Source organism: Anolis sagrei, chromosome 1, assembly GCF_037176765.1.
Source record: "Anolis sagrei isolate rAnoSag1 chromosome 1, rAnoSag1.mat, whole genome shotgun sequence".
In the NCBI taxonomy this organism is placed as follows: domain Eukaryota; kingdom Metazoa; phylum Chordata; class Lepidosauria; order Squamata; family Dactyloidae; genus Anolis; species Anolis sagrei.
Genome location: NC_090021.1, coordinates 40,619,901 through 40,640,199, shown reverse-complemented (window position 1 = coordinate 40,640,199; position 20,299 = coordinate 40,619,901). Strand labels below are relative to the sequence as shown.

At 39.7% G+C, this 20,299-nt stretch overlaps 1 protein-coding gene across 1 annotated transcript in view; it reads right to left on the bottom strand.

Annotated features, from left to right (window-relative positions):
* The window catches only part of CAPN14 (calpain 14), a 61,176-nt gene extending 41,143 nt beyond the window's left edge, over window positions 1–20,033 (bottom strand). The window contains exons 1-7 of the mRNA XM_060778711.2: window positions 19,949–20,033; window positions 9,263–9,612; window positions 7,123–7,192; window positions 5,061–5,179; window positions 2,656–2,792; window positions 2,327–2,501; window positions 1,547–1,612 (exon numbers count right to left, since the gene is read on the bottom strand). Of these exons, the coding sequence (XP_060634694.2) occupies window positions 1,547–1,612; window positions 2,327–2,501; window positions 2,656–2,792; window positions 5,061–5,179; window positions 7,123–7,192; window positions 9,263–9,511 (816 nt within the window). The 5' untranslated portion in view covers window positions 9,512–9,612; window positions 19,949–20,033. The remainder of the gene's footprint in view (window positions 1–1,546; window positions 1,613–2,326; window positions 2,502–2,655; window positions 2,793–5,060; window positions 5,180–7,122; window positions 7,193–9,262; window positions 9,613–19,948) is intronic.
* Window positions 20,034–20,299: the final 266 nt, after the last annotated feature.

The following is a 20,299-nucleotide window of genomic DNA, read 5'->3' as shown; positions in this document are numbered from 1 at the left end:
TTTGGAATTCTTAGCCAGGATTCTATATGATGCCTCCATTATAGTTCAAGTGCAATGATGGTGCTACAACTGTGAAAGTGCCCTAGTGGTACTACTGCACTCTTCCCAACATCTCAAACACTTCATAATTCTCGCCTCTGTTCTTCAATCTAGCCACTTGGATGAAATGCTGGTGGGAAATATGGAATGTCTACCATTTCAGTTAAAAGCCATTCGGCAGGACTTATTCCAGCCTGCTCTTGTGGACTTTGCTATCAGCAGAGCCTCATGAATGAATGATAGCCTTTGATTTACACAAGGGCCCAGCTATTATCCTCAATGTTTTATTCATGTCATTAAAAGGAAACAGATGTAAAAGAAAGAAAGAAACCATTCCAATACTGTCATAATTTTTAATCAATGCTGGTAAATATTGAAAGCAAAGAGCAGCAGTACCTGATAAAAGTTTCCTACATATTACTGTCTGAAGGGAAAGACAAACTAGATACACCGAGTTTTATTTGAACTGTTAGGTGCATTTCCATACAGAGAAGTATTCTGTCCCATAACAGGGCTGCAACTGTTGGCCCCCAGCATTTTCTCCCTTGGGCACTCTCCTCTCTCCTATTAGTGACAGAGCCAGGTTAGCCAGCCATCATTACATTTTCCAAGGTAAGTTATTACTGTAAGACTTCACACAACTGGCAGTTAACCCAGTCTTTATGACAAACAACATTATTATTTAGTCTTGTTTGCTGAAAGATATCACCCCTACCAGGTAACCTCTGCTCCAAGCAGAACAGAGCCAGTCTTTTGGACGTATTTAATAGGGTTGTGCATTCAGGGTAAACTTTGGCCCATTTCATGTCCTGGCTTTCAGTGGGGGTCCCAATCCATTTTTAGGAGCCTCCTAAAATCGGGAAGGTAGATATCTGTTTTTGATCTGTGGTGCCAAAAGTTCCAATTTCTATTGGACCATTGTGGGTGGGGGCTTCCTAGGCTACCCTTCCCATCATTTTAGGCATTTCAGCTCTACTCTAAAGGAGAGATGCTCAGATGCAGGCAGGCACATGTTTTAAGATTGCTTCTTACCCATTTCTTACTCTAGAGGAGGCACTTGGCTGCAGGCAAGCATGCACACTTTCTGAGCCTGCACACCATACACACTTTCCAAGGCAAGGAGGAAAGTTTGCTCTAGAGGAGGTGCTCAGCTGCAGGCAGGTGTGTGCGGCTTCTGGGCCTGCATGCCACACATGCACGCTTTCTAAGGCAAGGAGGCTGCTCATGAAAAGCAGACAAGGAACCAGGAACATCTCCCACTTGCTTTTGTGTCAACCTAATTTTTGTACTGGGAGGGACCTTCCCGTTACGTGCTCCCGAAGGTAATGAAAGAACAGATTAAAATAATGAAAATGGTTCTGTGCACAACCCTAATATTTAACTGTCAAAGGCCCAGTTAATGGATGCCAGTGATGGAAACAATGGAGATTTTATTTGATTGTTCTATTTGATAATATGATATCATTTTGGCTTATACCTGACAATACAAAAACAGAGCTGAACTTACCTTTTGGATACTAGTAATTGTGTAGGCATGGCAGGTTGCTAATCCATTCTCAAGTACTCTTATTGGCTGTAGAGAAGGACAGAAAAATACGTAATTATGTTCTGCATTCCTAATGCAATCGGCTTTTATAAGAATACAGAAAGGAATTGCCTCACTGTAAATATAAACAGCTAGATATTAACTCCTCAGCAGATTTCTCCTTTTGCCTGTTGTGAAGTTTCAGGAATGAATAATCTATTATATAAAGATTATTTACTAAGGCTAATAAAAGATGGATGGCCTGGGGCATAGATAGAGATTTTAAAAATCCTGATTGAGATAAGCCATGGGTTCTCAAACTGTGAGTCCTCGGATGATTTGGCCTTCAACTCCCAGAAATCCTAACAGCTGGTAGACTGGTTGGGATTTGTGGGAGTTGTAGGCCAAAACACCCGAGGACCCACAGGTTGAGAACCACTGGGATAAGGGTTAAAATGAATGATATAACTCCATCCTAGAAATAGGCTTTTCAAAGACATTCCCACAGCAGGAAGAAAATTGCTAAAGTATTTGTGATTTTCTTCAAGAAGAAACTTGGTGACTAATTACACCCCTTCCAGAAATTAATGTTGTTAGCCAATTGTATGGTGATAATAACTTGAGAAGACCATCATTTCAATTTCTATCCAGCAAAAATGCCATTGGATATCTCCCAGCTTACATCACAGAGAAGTGATGAATACCAAATAAGGAAATCTGCATTCGCTTACTATATGTCCTTAAAATCGGAAGAACTCTCACCCCTGGTTGAGTCTGGCAGCCTATAAGAGATCTGCTGTAGGTTGCTCTAGTCAAGATATTCCAGAGGTCAGGTGGAGCTTCAGCCAGCTTTATAGTGATGTTCACGCCACCCGTGAAATCCACCAGAGCTTCAGACACGTGCCCAATTTGCAGATCTTCATAGGAACCACACAGCCTGTGAAGAAAGTTATTACAAACATTTCATTTTAAAAAAAGTAAACTTTGTTTGATTGGTTTATTACAATAGAGTCATAAAGGAATGAGACTTGGAGGATAGTATTATTTAAGCACAGAGCAATAAAAAGAAGAATTCTTGATGATACACTTACTTGGCATATGCCTTCTCCAGAAGAGCTCCCCAGAATATGTTTTTATGAATACAAGAGAGGAAAATGAATTCATCAAATTCATTTACAGGCAGTCGGTCGTCTACTACCACATCAACCCATTCACCAAAATGCCAGAACTGGAATAGAAAACAATTAGACCAGTCTTATTCAATACATGGTCATCATATTTTTCAAAGAGGTTCTTATCCTATTGTTGGAGAATGAAAAGAAGGTATTTTAAACCCATATCCCAGTATCTGAGACAACTTCTTCCAGCCTATATTTATAAGTGAACTAAGCACACTTCATGAGCTGAGACACAGATGAGAACAATTTAAGAGGATCTGACAATAATTATAACCAATATTATAATTATAATTAACATGCTGTGGTGAGTTATACACAACTGGTGTATAAAATCCAACAAAAAAATTAAAATGTCCAAATATGCTTTGTGAATATCTCTTTCCCACAGCTTAGATAATACTAGAAAAAAGCTAATCTCATAGTCAAACTAGATGTTCAGAGGAATGTGTATTAATAATTTTCCTGCCTGCAACAGACTTCCTTGAAGTATTGGTGCTTTAGCCATGAGACCTGCAAATTCCAGTGACAAATCATAGGATATAGCATGATAAGTAAGTCAAATAGGTGAGAAAAAGCACCTTTTTGGAAAACAGGCACCTTGTACCACTTGAAAAGCACTTATTTAGCTTCTAAATATATTGCCTACCTTGCTCTAAAGATTGTAGGTCAAGTGGCACAAAGAACAAAACCCTGCATTACCATGCACAGGATGTAAAGAGGGAGAAAGTGTGGTGGCTGCTCATTAGTGGGTAGGAAGAAAGGAAGAATCAATTCAGGCAAACAAGAACCCATCAATCATGGCTGGAGCAGCAGCTGGGAGGATGAGAAACAAGGTCTACCATCAAAGAGAATAATTTTGTTTGTTTTCCCCTCAGCTGTGAGGCCAAGATGGACTACTTCTTGGCCAGATGAATTTCTTCCGTCAAGCATCAACCCTAGACAGTAAACAGCCACAGCAGCACTTGACACCTGCTGGAGGGATGTTCTGGACTTTACAAGGGGCTATGTGTCCAAAGCAAGATATAAGAGCACATAATGCATGAATTACATGTTTGCATGTTGCCACCAGGATTCCAGACAAGGTTAGACTTCAGGTCTTATTTTAAACAGAAAGAAAGGAAAATCAGAGAATCAGGAATTGTTTGTCCCTGGGTGCATCTATATCAGTGGTTCTTAACCTGTGGGCCATAGACCACCAGTGGGCAGCAAGGACAAAAATCTGGTTCGCAAGCTTCCTTCCTCTTCATTTATTTATTTTATTTTGTTTATTTTATTCCTGCTCCTTTTATGTCACCTGCCACTCCTTCCCTGTCACTGACCATGGCATATGTTCTGTATCAGAAACTAGAGCTGATGTGGACTATCCAATGCAATTTTCTGAATCAGCACCCCAACCCCAAGTTGACCAAAAACTGATTTGTAACTCTTTTGGTACTAATGGTCCCTAGTCAAAATGGTCCCTGGTCAAAAAACTACTGATCTATATGGACCAAATACAATATATGAATGAAATTTGACTCCATTGCATTCATATACTAGAGTGAGACATTTCTCCTCCAATGTCAAACACAGCTGCTTAATGTGGTTCTTCTCCAAGTTAGGCAAAGTCAGAAAATTCTTGAGAGTTTCCCTGAAACTCTGGAGCAACTCCACACTTTGTACTGATTCCTATTTGGAACTGCCCCCTTCTTTCCACCTGCTTCTCTCTGAATTGTGTGGCACTTTTGCTAATGCTGGTAAAAGTGGTGAGCAGTGGCTAGGAGATCTTTGGAGTTCCATGGCTACTGCTATAGTGACAAACCAAAACAAAAGTAAAAGGAACTGTTCAGTTGGGCTGAATTTGGTTCAGTCCAACTGGATGATGTGGACTCTTCTCCTGCCAATTATGCAGTTATAAAAAGCAAAAATGGGTTCCCAAGGGCTTGAATAGACAAGTATCCACTATTGGAATAATAACACGATATTAAATATCATTGAGTACTATATTATATACAATAAATGAATATAGATTCTAGATAGACTGTCTATCTGGATACTTGTCTATTCAAATTATGCAGTTATACAAATCTCCAGCACTGGATTCAAAACATAGCTGCACTTGTCAGGACACATTTAAAAAACCCAGAAATAAAGATAGATCCCTCATTGGACATGCTGGAGTTTTCCGCCTTCTTTGTCTACCTCTGGAACTACTGTGGAAACCCTATTAGCATGAAGACATCTAAAATGCTTATTTATAGAATTCTAAAAGAATTATTTATCTCCTTATACAAGTAGGAGAGTTTTGCCAAACCAAATCTACTGGGATTGATACTCACCTTGAAATGGAATATCCCAGCATATTTCTTCTCAAAACTTTGGTTCTGTGGCACTACTTTAAACAAGATATCTTGTTGAAAAGTTAAAGCTTCCACAGCAGCCAAAAACCAGCAATCTTCTGCACAAAAACATTTCCAGAGAGAGTGTAAAGCACCATGAATTAAAAACTGCACCAGAAAACTACTTTAGAATATTTAAGGGGAGGTAGTGAAAATTCAGACATGCATGAGCTGTATCATTCATATGGAACTACATTATTCAGAAACTATCCTGTACACTCCAATTTACTTTCAACAATAATTTTTGGTTATCATTCATATTACATAAGAAAGCAGGTATTTTATGTAAAAATGTACTTGGAACTTGTCAATGTCTATGATTTTATTCTATAGTTGTGTACTTTCAGACTTCCATAAGTACCTAGACTATTGACCTGTTTTCCACATATCGATACTTATTGTTGTAATATTTAGCCTGATACCTGACTGGATTATAGTAAAACCTGACTTTTGTATTTTTATTTCTTTTTAGAGTCAGATCGTTGCCTTAGATATTAATTTATAAGAGGCAGAGAGCAATGACAAAATTCAAATGAACAGAATTGTACGTGTACACTCTATTTTGCATCTTCTGGACAACCTCAGAGGTAGAATAGGGCTATAAAGAGTATTTGACACAGCCAGGGTTCAACAACTAGACTAGATAAACATGTGCAAGGTTCTCTTGTAGAGGTCATCTGTAAATGGAGCATAGAACAACAATTAATCCCGAATTCTCTGGCTGTTCTTCTAACACAGAGGTTCTCAGAGTGTACTCCGTGGAGCCCTTCGGGCTCTCCAAAGCATACCAAGGGACTCTGTAGTTTCCTCCTCCTCCTACCACCCCCCTCCAAGCTTTCCCTCCATCCATCTGTCACTGGCCCACCCCGTCTGTCGAATTTTAAAACACAATATGTCAAAAAGTTTGCCCATGCCTGATATATATAATTATATATAATATAATATATAAGATTTATGTGGGCTCAATGAGAAACATTTTCTTCCAAAGGGGCTCCACAGTTGAAAAAGTTTGAAACCCCCTGTTCTAACACTTGTTTACTTCCCATGAGTATTATGGGTTTGACAGAATTAAACTGGCTTTGTTCCACTTTGGGCAAAGTTGGGGGATAATACAGAGTTTTCTGGAAACTGGAATATCTTGTGGCTTCAGGGCAAAGTGTAAATGACCACAATGACCAGCCACTGCCAGAAGGAACAGAGAGTTACAATGGTATGGTTGCTGATGACACGATAAATAAGGGCAAAGTGGACAACACTACTGGAACTAATTAGAACCGATCCGCTTTCCAGACTGATCCTTTTCCAATGTGAAGAAAGGAGATGGATCATGCTCATATTACTCCCCACTAGATGTAGAGCTCTGCACAAGCTTCCAGTTATTGTGAGTTCCCATTCTTACACCAACAGAGATGTCTGCACAAACAGGAAAATGTGAGGAAATTGCTTCCTGGTTGCACAAGCTCTGTGTCTGGCAGCAGCACAGAAGTGAGGTGATGGTTCAATGGGACCAATGAGATCTCATTCATGCTGAACCATGTGGATGCCAATGTGGCACTACAGTAAGTTCAGCCATGTGCTCCAGATACTGTGGATTGATCACAGATTTAGAGGCCAGTGTAAACTCACCCATAGTTGAGTATATCACATTTTCTTTCATCTCAAACAGAAAAACTTCTTCAGTCAAGAAAATCCTTTGCTCAAGAACGGTTTGTTCAGCAAGTAACCATTGAAAATTACTTTTTTGATTATAGTTCACAGAATCACCTATAAATATAGCCAATACCTAGAACAAAAAAGCAACTTTTCCAAAATTGGACATAAGGTTACATTGGAGGTAGAAGTACATGGCACAGAGCAATCCTGAGCAATCCTGAGTTTTGTGTAACATTCTGTTTTGGGTTGAGTTTATTCTCAAATGATTATTGTTTGGAAGTTCCACGACTATTGCTCAGTTTTTGAATACTCATAGATCAAAATAACACCTACTGTCTTAATTCCTCACCTAGCTTTCCTTGGCGCAGCATGCAACTTTTTTTCTTTGCAGAAAAAAACACTGGGGACTTACACAGCTCCTGGAAGATTAACAAAATAAAATAAAATAATCATTTTGAAAGATTAAGCCAGGATCTCATGTCCCAGTTTACACTATATTAACAAAGCGATGAAACAACTCTGCATCCCAATTTTCTAAAATAGATGTTTTATTTATTTTGTATCAATAATATTGCATAAATTAGTATAAAAACTGATAAAAATAGAAGGAGCACAAGCGGCTAAATATCTTCGGACCAAAAACAAACAACAGCAACTGCATTAGCTGTAGCCTCCAAGAATTCTTCCACTGTACATGAGGCAGGGCATACAGATGCTGAGTTGTTTGTTCTGCTCCACAGTCACACAAGATGGAGGATTCTTTTAGATATTGCCATTTTGCCAGGTTGTCTTTTGATCTGCCCACTCCACTTCTGAATTTGTTCAGGGACTTCCAAGTTGCCCATTCTTGGTTTGCTCCTGGAGGCAGACCCTCATTGGTGAGGGTGGGGGGGATCCAATTGTCTGTTAGAAATTCTGGGAGCTAAAGTCCAAAACACCTGGAGGGCTGGGATTTGCCAATGCCTACTCTACTATATGTGCTCTGCATTGATTAATTCAGAAGTACACAAAGTTTGGCACTGAAAGAATTCACTTCTAATCTTGAACACTATCCATAATATCTCCATCAACAACAAGAACACTGGGATAGGAAGGCTGGTTGGTTATTTATTTCTTATAGAGTATCATCAATGTGCAAAGCACTTTCAAAGTGCCTTGCACGCTGAAAGGTCTAAATACAAAGATTTGACGAGTTCATTTTTTTTCAACTACAAAACTACAATTCACCCACACACCCTTAACAGTATCACGACTACTGGTCATACCATACCATCTGACCTTCTACACCTTTTTGTATGTATTATATGTACCTGTAGGTTGCCTGCCAACTAATGGCAACCTCATGAATTTCATATGGTTTTCTTAGCAAAGAATCCTCAGAGACAGTTTTGTCACTTCTTTCCTCTGAAAACCCCTAGCGCCTGCTATTTGCTGATAGCCTCCCATCCAAGTACTAACCAGGGCTGACCCTGCCCAGCTTCCAAGATCCCCAAACAGTATATTAATTTACAGCATTCATCACTGCATACTATTTTGACTATAGCCACCACAATCACCAATTTGGACTAGAGCAAAGTGTCAGTAAAGTCCCTATTTGCTTTTGATGGCTCAGAATCTCTTTGTGATTCAGGGCAAGGGCAGAAAGATTATTTGCTTGGACAATAACTCCCAGAATGTGTCCTTTTATATTCTGAGTACTGTAGTCCCATGGATTTTTTTCCAGGTCGGATCCTACGCACATGGCATTCATAAACATACAGACAAAGTTGCCATATCCTGTACCTGGCCACAGATCCATCTAGCTTAGGTGTTGTCTGCTCTGGCGATGGCTCTACAAAGACTCAGCCTTGCTCACTGCTCTTTTAAGTGGCAATTCTAGAACCTCCTGCCTATAGAGCAGGGGTCCTCAAACTTTTTAAACAGAGGGCCAGGTCATAGTCCCTCAGACTGTTGGAGGGCCGGATTATAATGTGAAAAAAAGCATGAATGAATTCCTATGCACACTGTACATATCTTATTTGTAGTGCAAAAAAAAACCTTAAAAACAATACAATAATTAAAATAAGAACAATTTTAAATAATAGAAACTTATTAGTATTTCAGTAGGAAGTGTGGGCCTGCTATTGGCTGATGAGATAGGATGGTTGTTGTGTGCTTTCAAGTCATTTCAAACTTAGGTTGACCCTGAGCAAGGGCCAGGTAAATGACTTTGGAGGGCCGTATCTGGCCCCCGGGCCTCAGTTTGAGGACCCCTGCTATAGAGCATGTATCAAGGAGCCCTAGAGCTCACAAGTATGAGTCTAATTGTTTGATCATTTTGTTTGTGAAAAAAGAAATGCCACCCAAGAAATAAAATGTGTGTGTGGGAGGGGATTACTTGACAGTTTTTCAAATTATTCCAATTATTCTTTCTGTTCTGATTTTTCAGACCCTCTGAAAAGAGAAGGAAACTTTTCAAACAATCCCATTTTGTAAATTGCATCACTTACACCAGGCCTCTTCCACTGTATATTGGCAGGTAGTTTCAAGAGTATATTTGGCCCAATGGAGCTAAGATCAGCCGGGAAGAGCTCATCTTCAAAGCGGTAGTCCTTCTTCAAGCAATCTTCCAGCAAAGTCTGATAATTCTGCAGACCAAGGATGCCTGGCTTCCGAAAAGTTCCCTTCCTACCCAAGACTTTTGGCCTCCATGGTATCTTCTTCTGCTGATGCAGCCAGGGCAGCTTCAGAAAAGGCATGCCTGTGTTAGGTAGCAGAAACCTTCCGGATTTCTGTATATATTGCTGTTTTGTTCAAATCGTCTTCAGGAAATAAAAGGCTTATTTAATACAATATTAACCTGTTAAAATAATGGAGAAGGTCAATAAAATGGGGTGAGAAAAATATGCAATAAACATCCCATACTTCCTGATGGTTTCAGAGGAATGGTTACAGATATAACACTAATGCTTCAATTTTCAGGCTATAATAATAATAATAATAATAATAATAATAATAATACAAGAAGAACAGCAGCAGCAGCAACTACAACAACAACAACTTTATTCTTATACCCCACCACCATCTCCCTGATGGCACTCATTGTGGCTTACATATAGGACAGAAAGTCCAACAGTCATAAAAGCAAAACAATCCATTAAAACAAAAACACCCCTAAAATAAGAGCATCGTAAAATTCAACAATCTAGATCAGGGGTCCACAAACTTTTTAAACAGAGGGCCAGGTCACAGTCCCTCAAAGTGTTGGAGGACCAACATGAATGAATTCCTATGCACACTGCACATATCTTATTTGTAGTGCAAAAACTCTTAAATACAATACAATAATGAAAATGAAGAACAATTTTAACCAATATAAACTTATTAATATTTCAATGTGAAGTGTGGGCCTGCTTTTGGCTGTTGAGATAGGATTGTTGTTGTTGTTGTTGTTGTTGTTGTTGTTGTTGTTGTGTGCTTTCAAGTAATTTCAGACTTAAATTGACCCTGAGCGAGGGCTGGGTAAATAATAATAAACTTTATTTGTACCCTGCCACCATCTCCCCCAACGGGGACTTGGGGCGGCTCACATGAGGCCAAGCCCAAACAACAAATTACAATAAAATAAAATACAAATTACAATAAAATAAACAGCCAATGGAGCTGCTGTAATAGGGGTGTTGTATGCTCCCTGTAATTAGCTCCAGTTAGAAGCTATTTTAGAAGCTAAACAAACTGTCTCTTCATTTCATGAAGTAACAGAAAGACAAAAGCCTGTTGCTGCTCTTGCTTAATAAAAATGAGAGTGCTTCGAGTTGACTTTTAGCTTAGTCTTTTATGTATGCATATGTTCAGTTTGTTTAAAGAATTGCTACATTTCAACATTTTTATACATGGCTCTCATCATGTCTTCTTTCAGCTTTTTCTTCTGCGTGCTAAACAGCTCTTTAAGCTGCTCCTCATAGGGCTTGCTCTTTATAAAAAGCCATATCATTTCTCTCCTTTAGCAATTATTATCATGGAAGATAACTAGTTATAAAGGTGGGAGTATTTCCTATTCCAGGCAGAACTAATGACTATCCAATAGCATTACAAAGGTTCAGACTAATAAAAGATTCTACATATTAGGCTGAGTCTACACTGCCATATAATGCAGTTTGGATATGCATTACTTGGTCAGACCCACATAACACTGTTCAATGCAATGATCAATACTGACCATTAACGCAGTTTTGATCCAGCCTTATTCCAATATTTCTAGACCAGCATCTGATCCAGGATCAGGGAAGTAGAAACCAAGTCACCTTGAGTACATACTGACCTGGAAGAATAAATGTGCCACACTGTCGTCACTGAGGATGATTCATGCCAGACATGTCTAGGGCAGTGAGTGATGACAACACTACCATCACTATCTTGTTTTGTGCCACTAGTCAGACTGATCTGGATTAAAATTGTGGCCTAATCCCAAAGATTTGCCAGTGGAAATATGATTATGGCACACTCAAATCCAATCCTAATGAAACAACCAAATTATGGGAAATTAAACTTTTTGGCCATAAGGAGCCATATCTGGTTTGCCAAAATAGAAATTACACATAAGCATACTTCTGTGTATCCATATCCAAGTCGTGCAGTGGAAGACTTTGTGCTGCTGACTCTTCTACAGAAACATTAAGATTTCATCTATAATATATACTCAGGGGATGAGGAATGTTTTCTCTTGATGTTCACTTTCTCTCAAAAATACTCAGGGGTCATATGCAAGGAGTGAAAGGACCACTGCCAAAAATGTGTGAATTCACCCACTTTTACCTGTTGAAAGTCTTTGAACTGATCACTTGGCAAAGGTTCGTATTAAATTAAGACAAGAGCGATCCTTCCTGAACCTATCGTGCTTCTTAAATTATCTAATGCAGGAGCTGCTACATTTTCAACCCTAATATGCAAAACATCTGTGATTTCTGTAATCACAGATTATTTCTTTCCTGAAAACTACCAGCTAAGAGGTCACAGACCATCCCAATCCACAGATTACCATTCAACCACAGACGACAATTGCATTGGCTTTTTTAGCTGCCGCATCATATTATTGACTCGGGTTCAGACTGTGGTATACTAGAACTCCTAGAAATCTTTCACATGTACTGTTTTCAAGACAGGTGTTACCCATCCTATGTTCATTTTTATTGCCAAAGTATGGTACCGTACATTTCTACCCGCTGATATTCATTTTGTAAGTCTTGGCCCAGCTTTCAAATCTGTTATGGTCATTTTGGATTCTGGTTCTGTCCTCTGGAACATTAGCTATCCTTCCCAATTTAATGTCAACAGATGTACAATAAATGTCAATACATGTGGCAGGGATGTGATGGAGGAACAAAGATAGGAATACTGTGGAGATGTGATTTATTTTGATACAGGCTGAGAAGCTAGTTAGATTTTCTTGAAATATAAAAGTGTCTCACACAATGAAGCACTATCCGGGAGTTAACTCGACACTGAAGAGACAAAAAGTCATGACAGCATGAAATGCAATGAAACTGTGCCTGTTGAGGAAGTCACAATGTGTTTCTTTATTGCTCTTGTCAAAGAAACTACATTTATTGTCATCAGACCTGGGCAGTTCCCCAGAAGTCAAAGAACAGAATGACCTTACAAGTTCATACAAATAGACTACTGAATTTCCACACAACTGACAGGACAGGATCTTTAAAGAATGTTTTGTAGATAAAGCAGAATTTACAAGCAATCCCTTCCATTATTTTTTGTAGAAAAATAAGTCTTCAAAAATATTTTAAATACTTAAAATGAACTTTGCTTTAAGTCATTACTTCTTGTCTCCGGCTTCAGGGATGCGGGGCTGGTACCAATGGGCTTGAAAAGGGCCTTTCAACATAAGACTATAAAGCTACAGTTGCTTTTGTTTACCAAAACCACAGCAGTTAGAACAGTGGTTCCCAACCTTTTTTTTGACCAGGGACCACTTTGACCAGGCTCCACTTGACCAGGGACCACTTTGACCAGCACCACTTTGACCAGGGTCCACTCTCCAACATTAGTACCAAAAGGTTGTAAATCAGTTTTTGGTCAACTTTAAATTTGGTTTGTGGTTCTAATTCAGAAAAGTATATTGGATAGGCCATATCAGCTCTAGTTTCTGATACAGAACATATGCCATGGTGAGCGACAGGGAAGGAGTGGCAGGCGGCATGAAAAGAGCAGAAATAAAGTAAATAAAGAAAAAAATAAAGAGGAAGGAGGCTTGCGGACCAGATTGTTATCCTTGCAACCCACTGGTGGTCCGCAGCCCACAAGTTAAGAACCACTGAATTAGAAGAATTTTAGAAAAGCATAATAATCTCGCAGTTGTTCTCCCTGAAATATGATTTTAAGACAGGTAAAAGTCTCAGTATGAAAGGAAGTCTTTAGCTGAAACAACTAATCGTCTAGCATCTTGCAATCTTTTAGGCCCCGTAGACTATTATAGCAGAACTGGTGTTCTTCACTTTTACTTGTTTTGTTTTTGTTTCCCTCACTTTGTCTTGAAATAACTGCCTCAAATTTCTGGAGTCATATCTGTCCCTCCCAAAATAATGTATCTCTGTGAAACCAAAGAACAACTACAGCTGAAAGAATGAGAGAGACAAAGTTATTTGTTATTGTTGGCAAAGGGACTGTTTGGGGTTATTGGCAGTGCATATTTTCCTGAGTATTTCAATTTGCTACATTATTTTTATTCTATTTTAACTACAAAAACAGCAATCACCTTATTTTGCTTATATATAGAAACAATGCTACAAAATATCTATCTGCACTGCTTTTATTAATTCTGGTTTGATGAACAACAATGCTAAATCTTTTTCCTCCTCCAAGGCCTTCTGTCTCCTTTAGTTTTGCGCAGTCACAATTACATTTGTATTTTGCAGCTCATTTAAGAATGATCAAAGCAGACTGAACACTGTACACAAAATTAGCTGTTGACAACATATGTACACTCCAAATATCCCCCCTTGATGGACTGTCACCTTGTCGTGGTGAGGGTGCTTGAATGTTCCAATTTTACCACCCCCAAAATGAAGGTGCAATGATTATGTAGTAGTGACTATTATGCAAGGAAATATAGTATTTGTTCTGTCGCCGCTAGGCCTGTATTTGGTTGGCTTTAAACCTTTGCCCAGCGGGAAGCCAGGGGGCCCAAGGAGAAGTTCTCAGGGACTTCCTTTACAAAAGAATCTTCAGGTGGCTTGAGAAATACAACAAAGTCCTTTATTAATGAAATCAAACAGGAACTTCAAGGCTTTCTTGATAAAATATTGGTTCTCTCAATCTTGTCCACAGGGGACAGGTACTATCTTCAATAACTTTTCTTTAAAGGAAAATTCCCCTTTTTCACTTCTCCCAGGCTGACTAAAATTCAACCCTCGCTGATGCGTGCTCCGCTACCGGGCCAAACTGCTTCTCAGACGCTGAGTGGACCTACCAGCAAGGCAGTGGGTGTTCTCCAGCTGGAGCTCTTTAGTCTTTAAGGCTGTTTTCCTGGAGTTCTTAAAGCTGTTCTCCCCTGGATTGCTTAAAGCTGTGGGAATGCTTCCCTGGCATCTTTCCCTGGAGATTCTTAAAAGTTGAAGCCTTTGTACAGGGGAAGTTACACACATCCTACACATTGGCTAACCTAGCTTAGACTAACTAACAAAATGGCTCACTTCCCTCCAAAGCCCAAAAAAGGGGCAGGACTAGGAAACCTAATAATAATTGACAAGCAATTGACCCAATAGCTGCAAAGTAAGGAAAGCCATCTAACTGCAAAGGCATAGAACTTTAAAATACATGCAGCAATCAACAAATAGTAAGATAAGCAGCTGTCCCAGAACAGTATTAACTCAGCAAAGAGGAGAGGTGATGAAAATAATATGGTTTTTCCCACCAAACTCGGAAAAAGTAAATTGCTGCACCCTCTCCTAGCTTACCTGTTTTTCTTCTTTAATAACTTATTTAATATCATCTGACTACACTCTCATGTGGCTTGGCCACAAGCCTCAGTTTCCATCTGTGCAATGCTGGAGGTATGGACATGCTTTGCTTTCAGCAGATGGGCTTGGCTTTGTTTTGCATTTTGAATGGAACTATTATCCTTCTCATTTATTCTGTCAACACCTATCCAAGCCCCCTTCTACACTGCCAGATAATTCAAGTAATCAAACCAGAAAATCCACATTATCTGATTTGAACTGGATTATCATACACTGCCAGTAATCCACAATGGTCCGCAGCCTCACCATTGCTAAACAGTTGCCTCAAAACCACGTAGCAACAAGAGCGACTGGTCTTGCAGGGGAGAGATTGACTGCCCACAAAAGATTACTACTATCACTTCAGTTCTAGATTATTAAATATGGTTTTCTGTGGGTGAGCAGATGGTGACTACTGAATGGCATATGTTCTTATTTATTTATTTATTTATTTATTTATTTATTTACATCATTTCTACCCTGCCTTTCTTGACCCAAAAGGGGACTGAAGGCAGCTTACAAATCCAGCAAAATTCAATGTTGCACAGGTAAACAATAAAACATACCTCATAAAAATATAAACAATCTACACATAAAAGCAATTAAAACTCATAACAATTTATCAAACCAGATTTTAAACCACATATCAAACATCAAGTCATGATCTCATCTGATCCCATGTTCTGTATCAGAAACTAGAGCTGGTGTAGTCTATCCAATGCAGTTTTATTAATCAGCACCTTAAATAACCGAACCAAATCTAAAGTTTACCAAAAACTGATTTGTAACCCTTTTAGAGTGGTCCCTGGTCAAAGTGGTCCCTGGTCAAGTGGCCCCTGGTGAAAAATTACAAATTTTTAAAACTTCTTCCAAAGCAATCATAAACCTCAGACATTAGTTTTGTTTTAAAGGAATGTGAGCAAAACTGAAACCAACAAATGTATCCATGTATAAGAGCCCAGGATGAACCATGTTGAATCAGATCAAAGGCCTAGCTAAGTATTTAACCCTTAAAACTATGTTGGCATCCTCATATAATTCATCTTTTTCTTCTCAAGGATTTTTTATCTTTGTGGTTTTAAAATTATTGGAGAAAGCAAAAGTGACAGATTTCCACATTCCTGTTAATGATCATATCCCATAGCTGTTGGATGTTCATTTGGATAGCTTATGGATGTTTACTGTACAATATTCTATTTTGCAACATGTGAAACAATTATATCTGATATTTCTAGAAACAATATCATACAAAAGCTGACTGGCACAACCTGGGGATCACAACCAGACACAGTGAAGACATCTGCCCTTGCACTATGCCACTCTGCTGCTGAGCATGCATGCCCAGTGTGGAACACATCTCACCACCCCAAAAAGTGGATGTGGCTCTTAATGAGACATGCCGCATTATCACGGGGTGTCTGCGCCCTACACCACTGGAGAAATTACACTGTCTAGCCGGTATTGCACCACCTGACATCCGCCAGGAAGTAGCAGCCAATAGTGAAAGGACCAAGGCAGTGACATCCCCAGCTCATCCTTTGTTTGGGTGTCAGCCAGCACATCAACGACTTAAATCAAGAAATAGTTTTCTAAGATCTGCAGAGACACTCGCTGGAACACCACAGCAAGCGAAAGTCCAAACGTGGCAGGCTCAACACCCAGAACCTCAATCAATGGCTGATACCAAATGAGAGACTCCCCCCATGGCACACAAAAGACTGGGCAACTTGGAAGGCGCTGAAAAGACTGCGCTCTGGCACCACGAGATGCAGAGCCAATCTTAAGAAATGGAGCTACAAAGTGGAATCCACGACATGCGAGTGCGGAGAAGAGCAAACTACTGACCACCTGCTGCAATGCAACCTGAGCCCTGCTACATGCACAATGGAGGACCTCCTTGCGGCAACACCAGAGGCACTCCAAGTGGCCAGATACTGGTCAAAGGACATTTAATCAACTACCAAGCTTGCAAAATTTGTGTTTTGTCTGTTTGTTTGTTTTGTTAAAAATGTAATACAAATGTCTGGTTGCTCCTGACACGATAAATAAATATCTGAAACAAACATCAGAATCTAATGCAATTATAAAAGATAAACAGAAAACCAAGCAGAAAATAAATATAAATGTATTTTTGAGTCCCAGAACAATGCAAAAAAACCAAAAAAACAAACAAACCCTAATAACAAAGCATAGACCAGGGGTCCTCAAACTTTTTTAACAGGGGGCCAGTTCATTGTCCCTCGGACCGTTGGAGGGCCGGACTACAGTTTTGTAAAAAAAACTATGATCAAATTCCTATGCACACTGCACATACCTGATTTTGCTACTGTTATGAATGATAATGTAAATATCTGATATGCACGATGTATTTTCATTGTTACAAACTGAACATAAAGCATAGTGATTAATCACAACAAGAATATGTAATTATATATTGTGAAATATTTATTTCTAATTACAAATAAATGAAACTTTGACTTCCAAGCATGTCACAGCATGGGTAACAGTCTTAATATAACAGCAGGGAACCCATTAATATGTTTACTGATCAGCCTATCAGCCGAACTTCCATAACCAACAGAAAATACTGGAGAGGTTTAGTTAAAATACACTCAAACATGTGGATGTTGCAGTCGCTCCTGCAATCAAAGAGCATTCTGAATTCCCCAACAATGGGATTCAACCAAACTTGGCATACAGAACACCCATGACAATTAGATTCATCATAGTTTGTGGCAGCCACACAAGCAAAGTATCTGGAGAACAACTACATTCAAAGTAAGGACCACACAATTAAACAGGAATTAACACTTTCAAGCCGGGAACAGATTTTTGTTCTCTAATTTGGTTTCAGAGTGTGATTCCAGGTGGGAAGCTCTGACCAAAGCAGGAGATCAGAAAAGGAGGGTATAACGAAATTAAATGCTTATCGAGGCAGGGTGGACACAACGATCACACCTCTGCCCTCAGTATAATACAAATTAGAGGTTTGACCACAAGATAAATGTGAAAGTGACCGAATGTTCTTGGTAGTAATAGCCGCCACCACCTCAGAATTGTTGGCCTGAGGAACCAAAGGGTGTGAATGTATTATAGGTAATAGATGTTTGAGCACTTGATTTTCTATGGCTTCTTCCACTGGATGACTGGATTTTAAAAATGTGTTGAGAGAATGAGTTCTGAGGGAAACGAATGGATTGAGGCATACACCAGTTAAAAGTTAACTAAGAAAGAATTTATTTAACTTGATATTAACAACAACTCATTGGAAATGAGTGGTACAGAATCTTGATTCAATTACAGAGGCTTAGCTGTTTAGACAGTTTTCCCTAAGAATGTAGCTTTGGCTTACTGTGAGTCTCTTTTAACTATACTGTTCAACTTCCTTTTGAAACAGTATCTCACTGAGAACAGTCTCTACTGTCTCACAGAGCAATTAGTCTTTAACTAATTCTCTCCTCAGAGCAATAAGCCTCAAGTGAACAAGTCTTCTTTACTGACCCTCTGTACAGTAAACTTCAAGCCCTTGTCCCTGTCTTATTCTCTCTGACTAAAAGCCTCACTCCCAAAAGCTCACTTTCTTCTGTCTAAATTCTCCTCAGCTCCCCAGCCTAAAAATCCATCTACCCTCTTCGATGTTCAAATCCCTTCTCCTTTTTCTGTCAAACTAGACAGCTTATTTCCCTCTCTCTAAACTGACTCCTCCCCTACTGGCTATACCCAATCAGGAGTCAGCTTGACTCCTCCTCCTGCTCTGCTTGACTACCAAGATGCCAGCCACTGCCATGCAGGCTTCGGCCTAGCCGACTGAAAGGTAGATCCAATACAGAGGTCTTTATTAGTATTATTAGTATTATTATTATTATTATGTTTATGTTTATGTTTATTTATACACTACTTTTTGTCTCCACAAGGAGAATGTGGGCCCTTCCAGACAGGCCGTATATCCCAGGATCTGATCCCAGGTTTTCTTCTTTAAACTGGATTATATAAGTTTGCACTGCCAGATAACCTGGGATAAAGAGAAAACCTAGGATCAGATCCTGGGATATAGGACCTGTCTTGAAGGTCACTCAAAGGGCCCTTCCAATCAGTCATATAACCAAGAATATCAAGGCAGATAATCCACAGTATCTGCTTTGAACTGCATTATCAGAGTCCACACTGCCATATAAACCAGTTCAGTGTGGATTTTATACAGCTGTGTGGAAGGGGCCAAAGCAGCTTACATTTCAATATAATTTCAAATCTACAAATATATGAAACATTACAACAGAATTAAATATCATTGGGATTTTTTTAAAGCAGGCATGGGTCAACTTGGGCCCTCCTTGTGTTTTGGACTTCAATTCCCACAATTCCTAACAGCCTACCTATCGGCTGTTTTCACAGCAGGAGCCTGGATTTGCGGAAGAGAAGCAGAAGACAAAGAAGGGAAGAAAAGGAACCCCCAATTTTGAGGAGACGTCTTTCCTCCAGGAGGCTGGCGTTTCTGCTGTTCCCACTCTCCCCTTCCTGTTTAACTGGGGGGGGGGGTTGCAGGGGCTCCTTGAGCCCTGCGTTTAGGTAGAGGTGTTGGGAAGGAGGGAGGGCTGGATGACGAGGGGAGGCTTCAGGGCTGCCTATTGGCAGCTCTGTGTCTTTTCTGGAAGAGTGGAGGCAAGAAATTCTCTTGCCTCTGCTCTTCCAGGCAGCAGCCACAGCGCTCCGCACCCACCGCCGCCTTCACCTCCTCCGAGGAAGAAGAAGAAAGGAAAGAAGAGGAGAAAGGGAGAGGAAAAAAAGAGGGAGAAAGAGAGAAGAGAGAAAGGAGGAGGGAGAAAGAGAAAGATAAAGAGAGGGGAAAGGGGGAGAGACTGAAACGGAGAGAGAGACAGCTTGAGGGGGAAACAGAAAGAACGAAAGCTCTGCGTTAGCAGAGCCAAGACTGATTCCACTAAGATGCAGGCCTCCTCGGCGGGCCAGATAAATGCCCTCGGAGGGCCGCATGTGGCCCCCGGGTCGTACTTTGAGGACCCCTGGCATAGACCACTTTCATCCACTTCTTTTACAATGGTCTGCACATGTCTGTTGCTCAAATTAATTCTAAACATCAAATTATACTCTTCAGTTGTACTGTTAACAAGCAGAGGCATAGTTTTAAAAGACTAGCTTTAGTATGTAAAAAAGTCTAAAATAGCTTACCTTTCTCCCAAGTAACGTTTTCTCCTTTCAAAGACTTAGATATAAATCCGATCAAAGAAATTGTGCTGCCCTAAAAAGAAGCAGTGCTGTAATGGCTTCTAAACATTTATTGTGTATGTACTACCTACATATGCAAATTAAGTCACTTATCTCCACCTACAAATCAATTTCAAGGAAGAAAAGTAGTAACAGAATGAGTTTGCATTCCAGAAAATGTAGCAATAATAGGTATTTTTTTGGCACTTGCTTGGTTTACCTGAAAAGACTTGTCAGGGCAGAAAATGACACATCCATTGTATACAAGAGGGAAAAAGAACTTCCTTGTCTGTTTTTGGTTGTGTTTGCCCATTT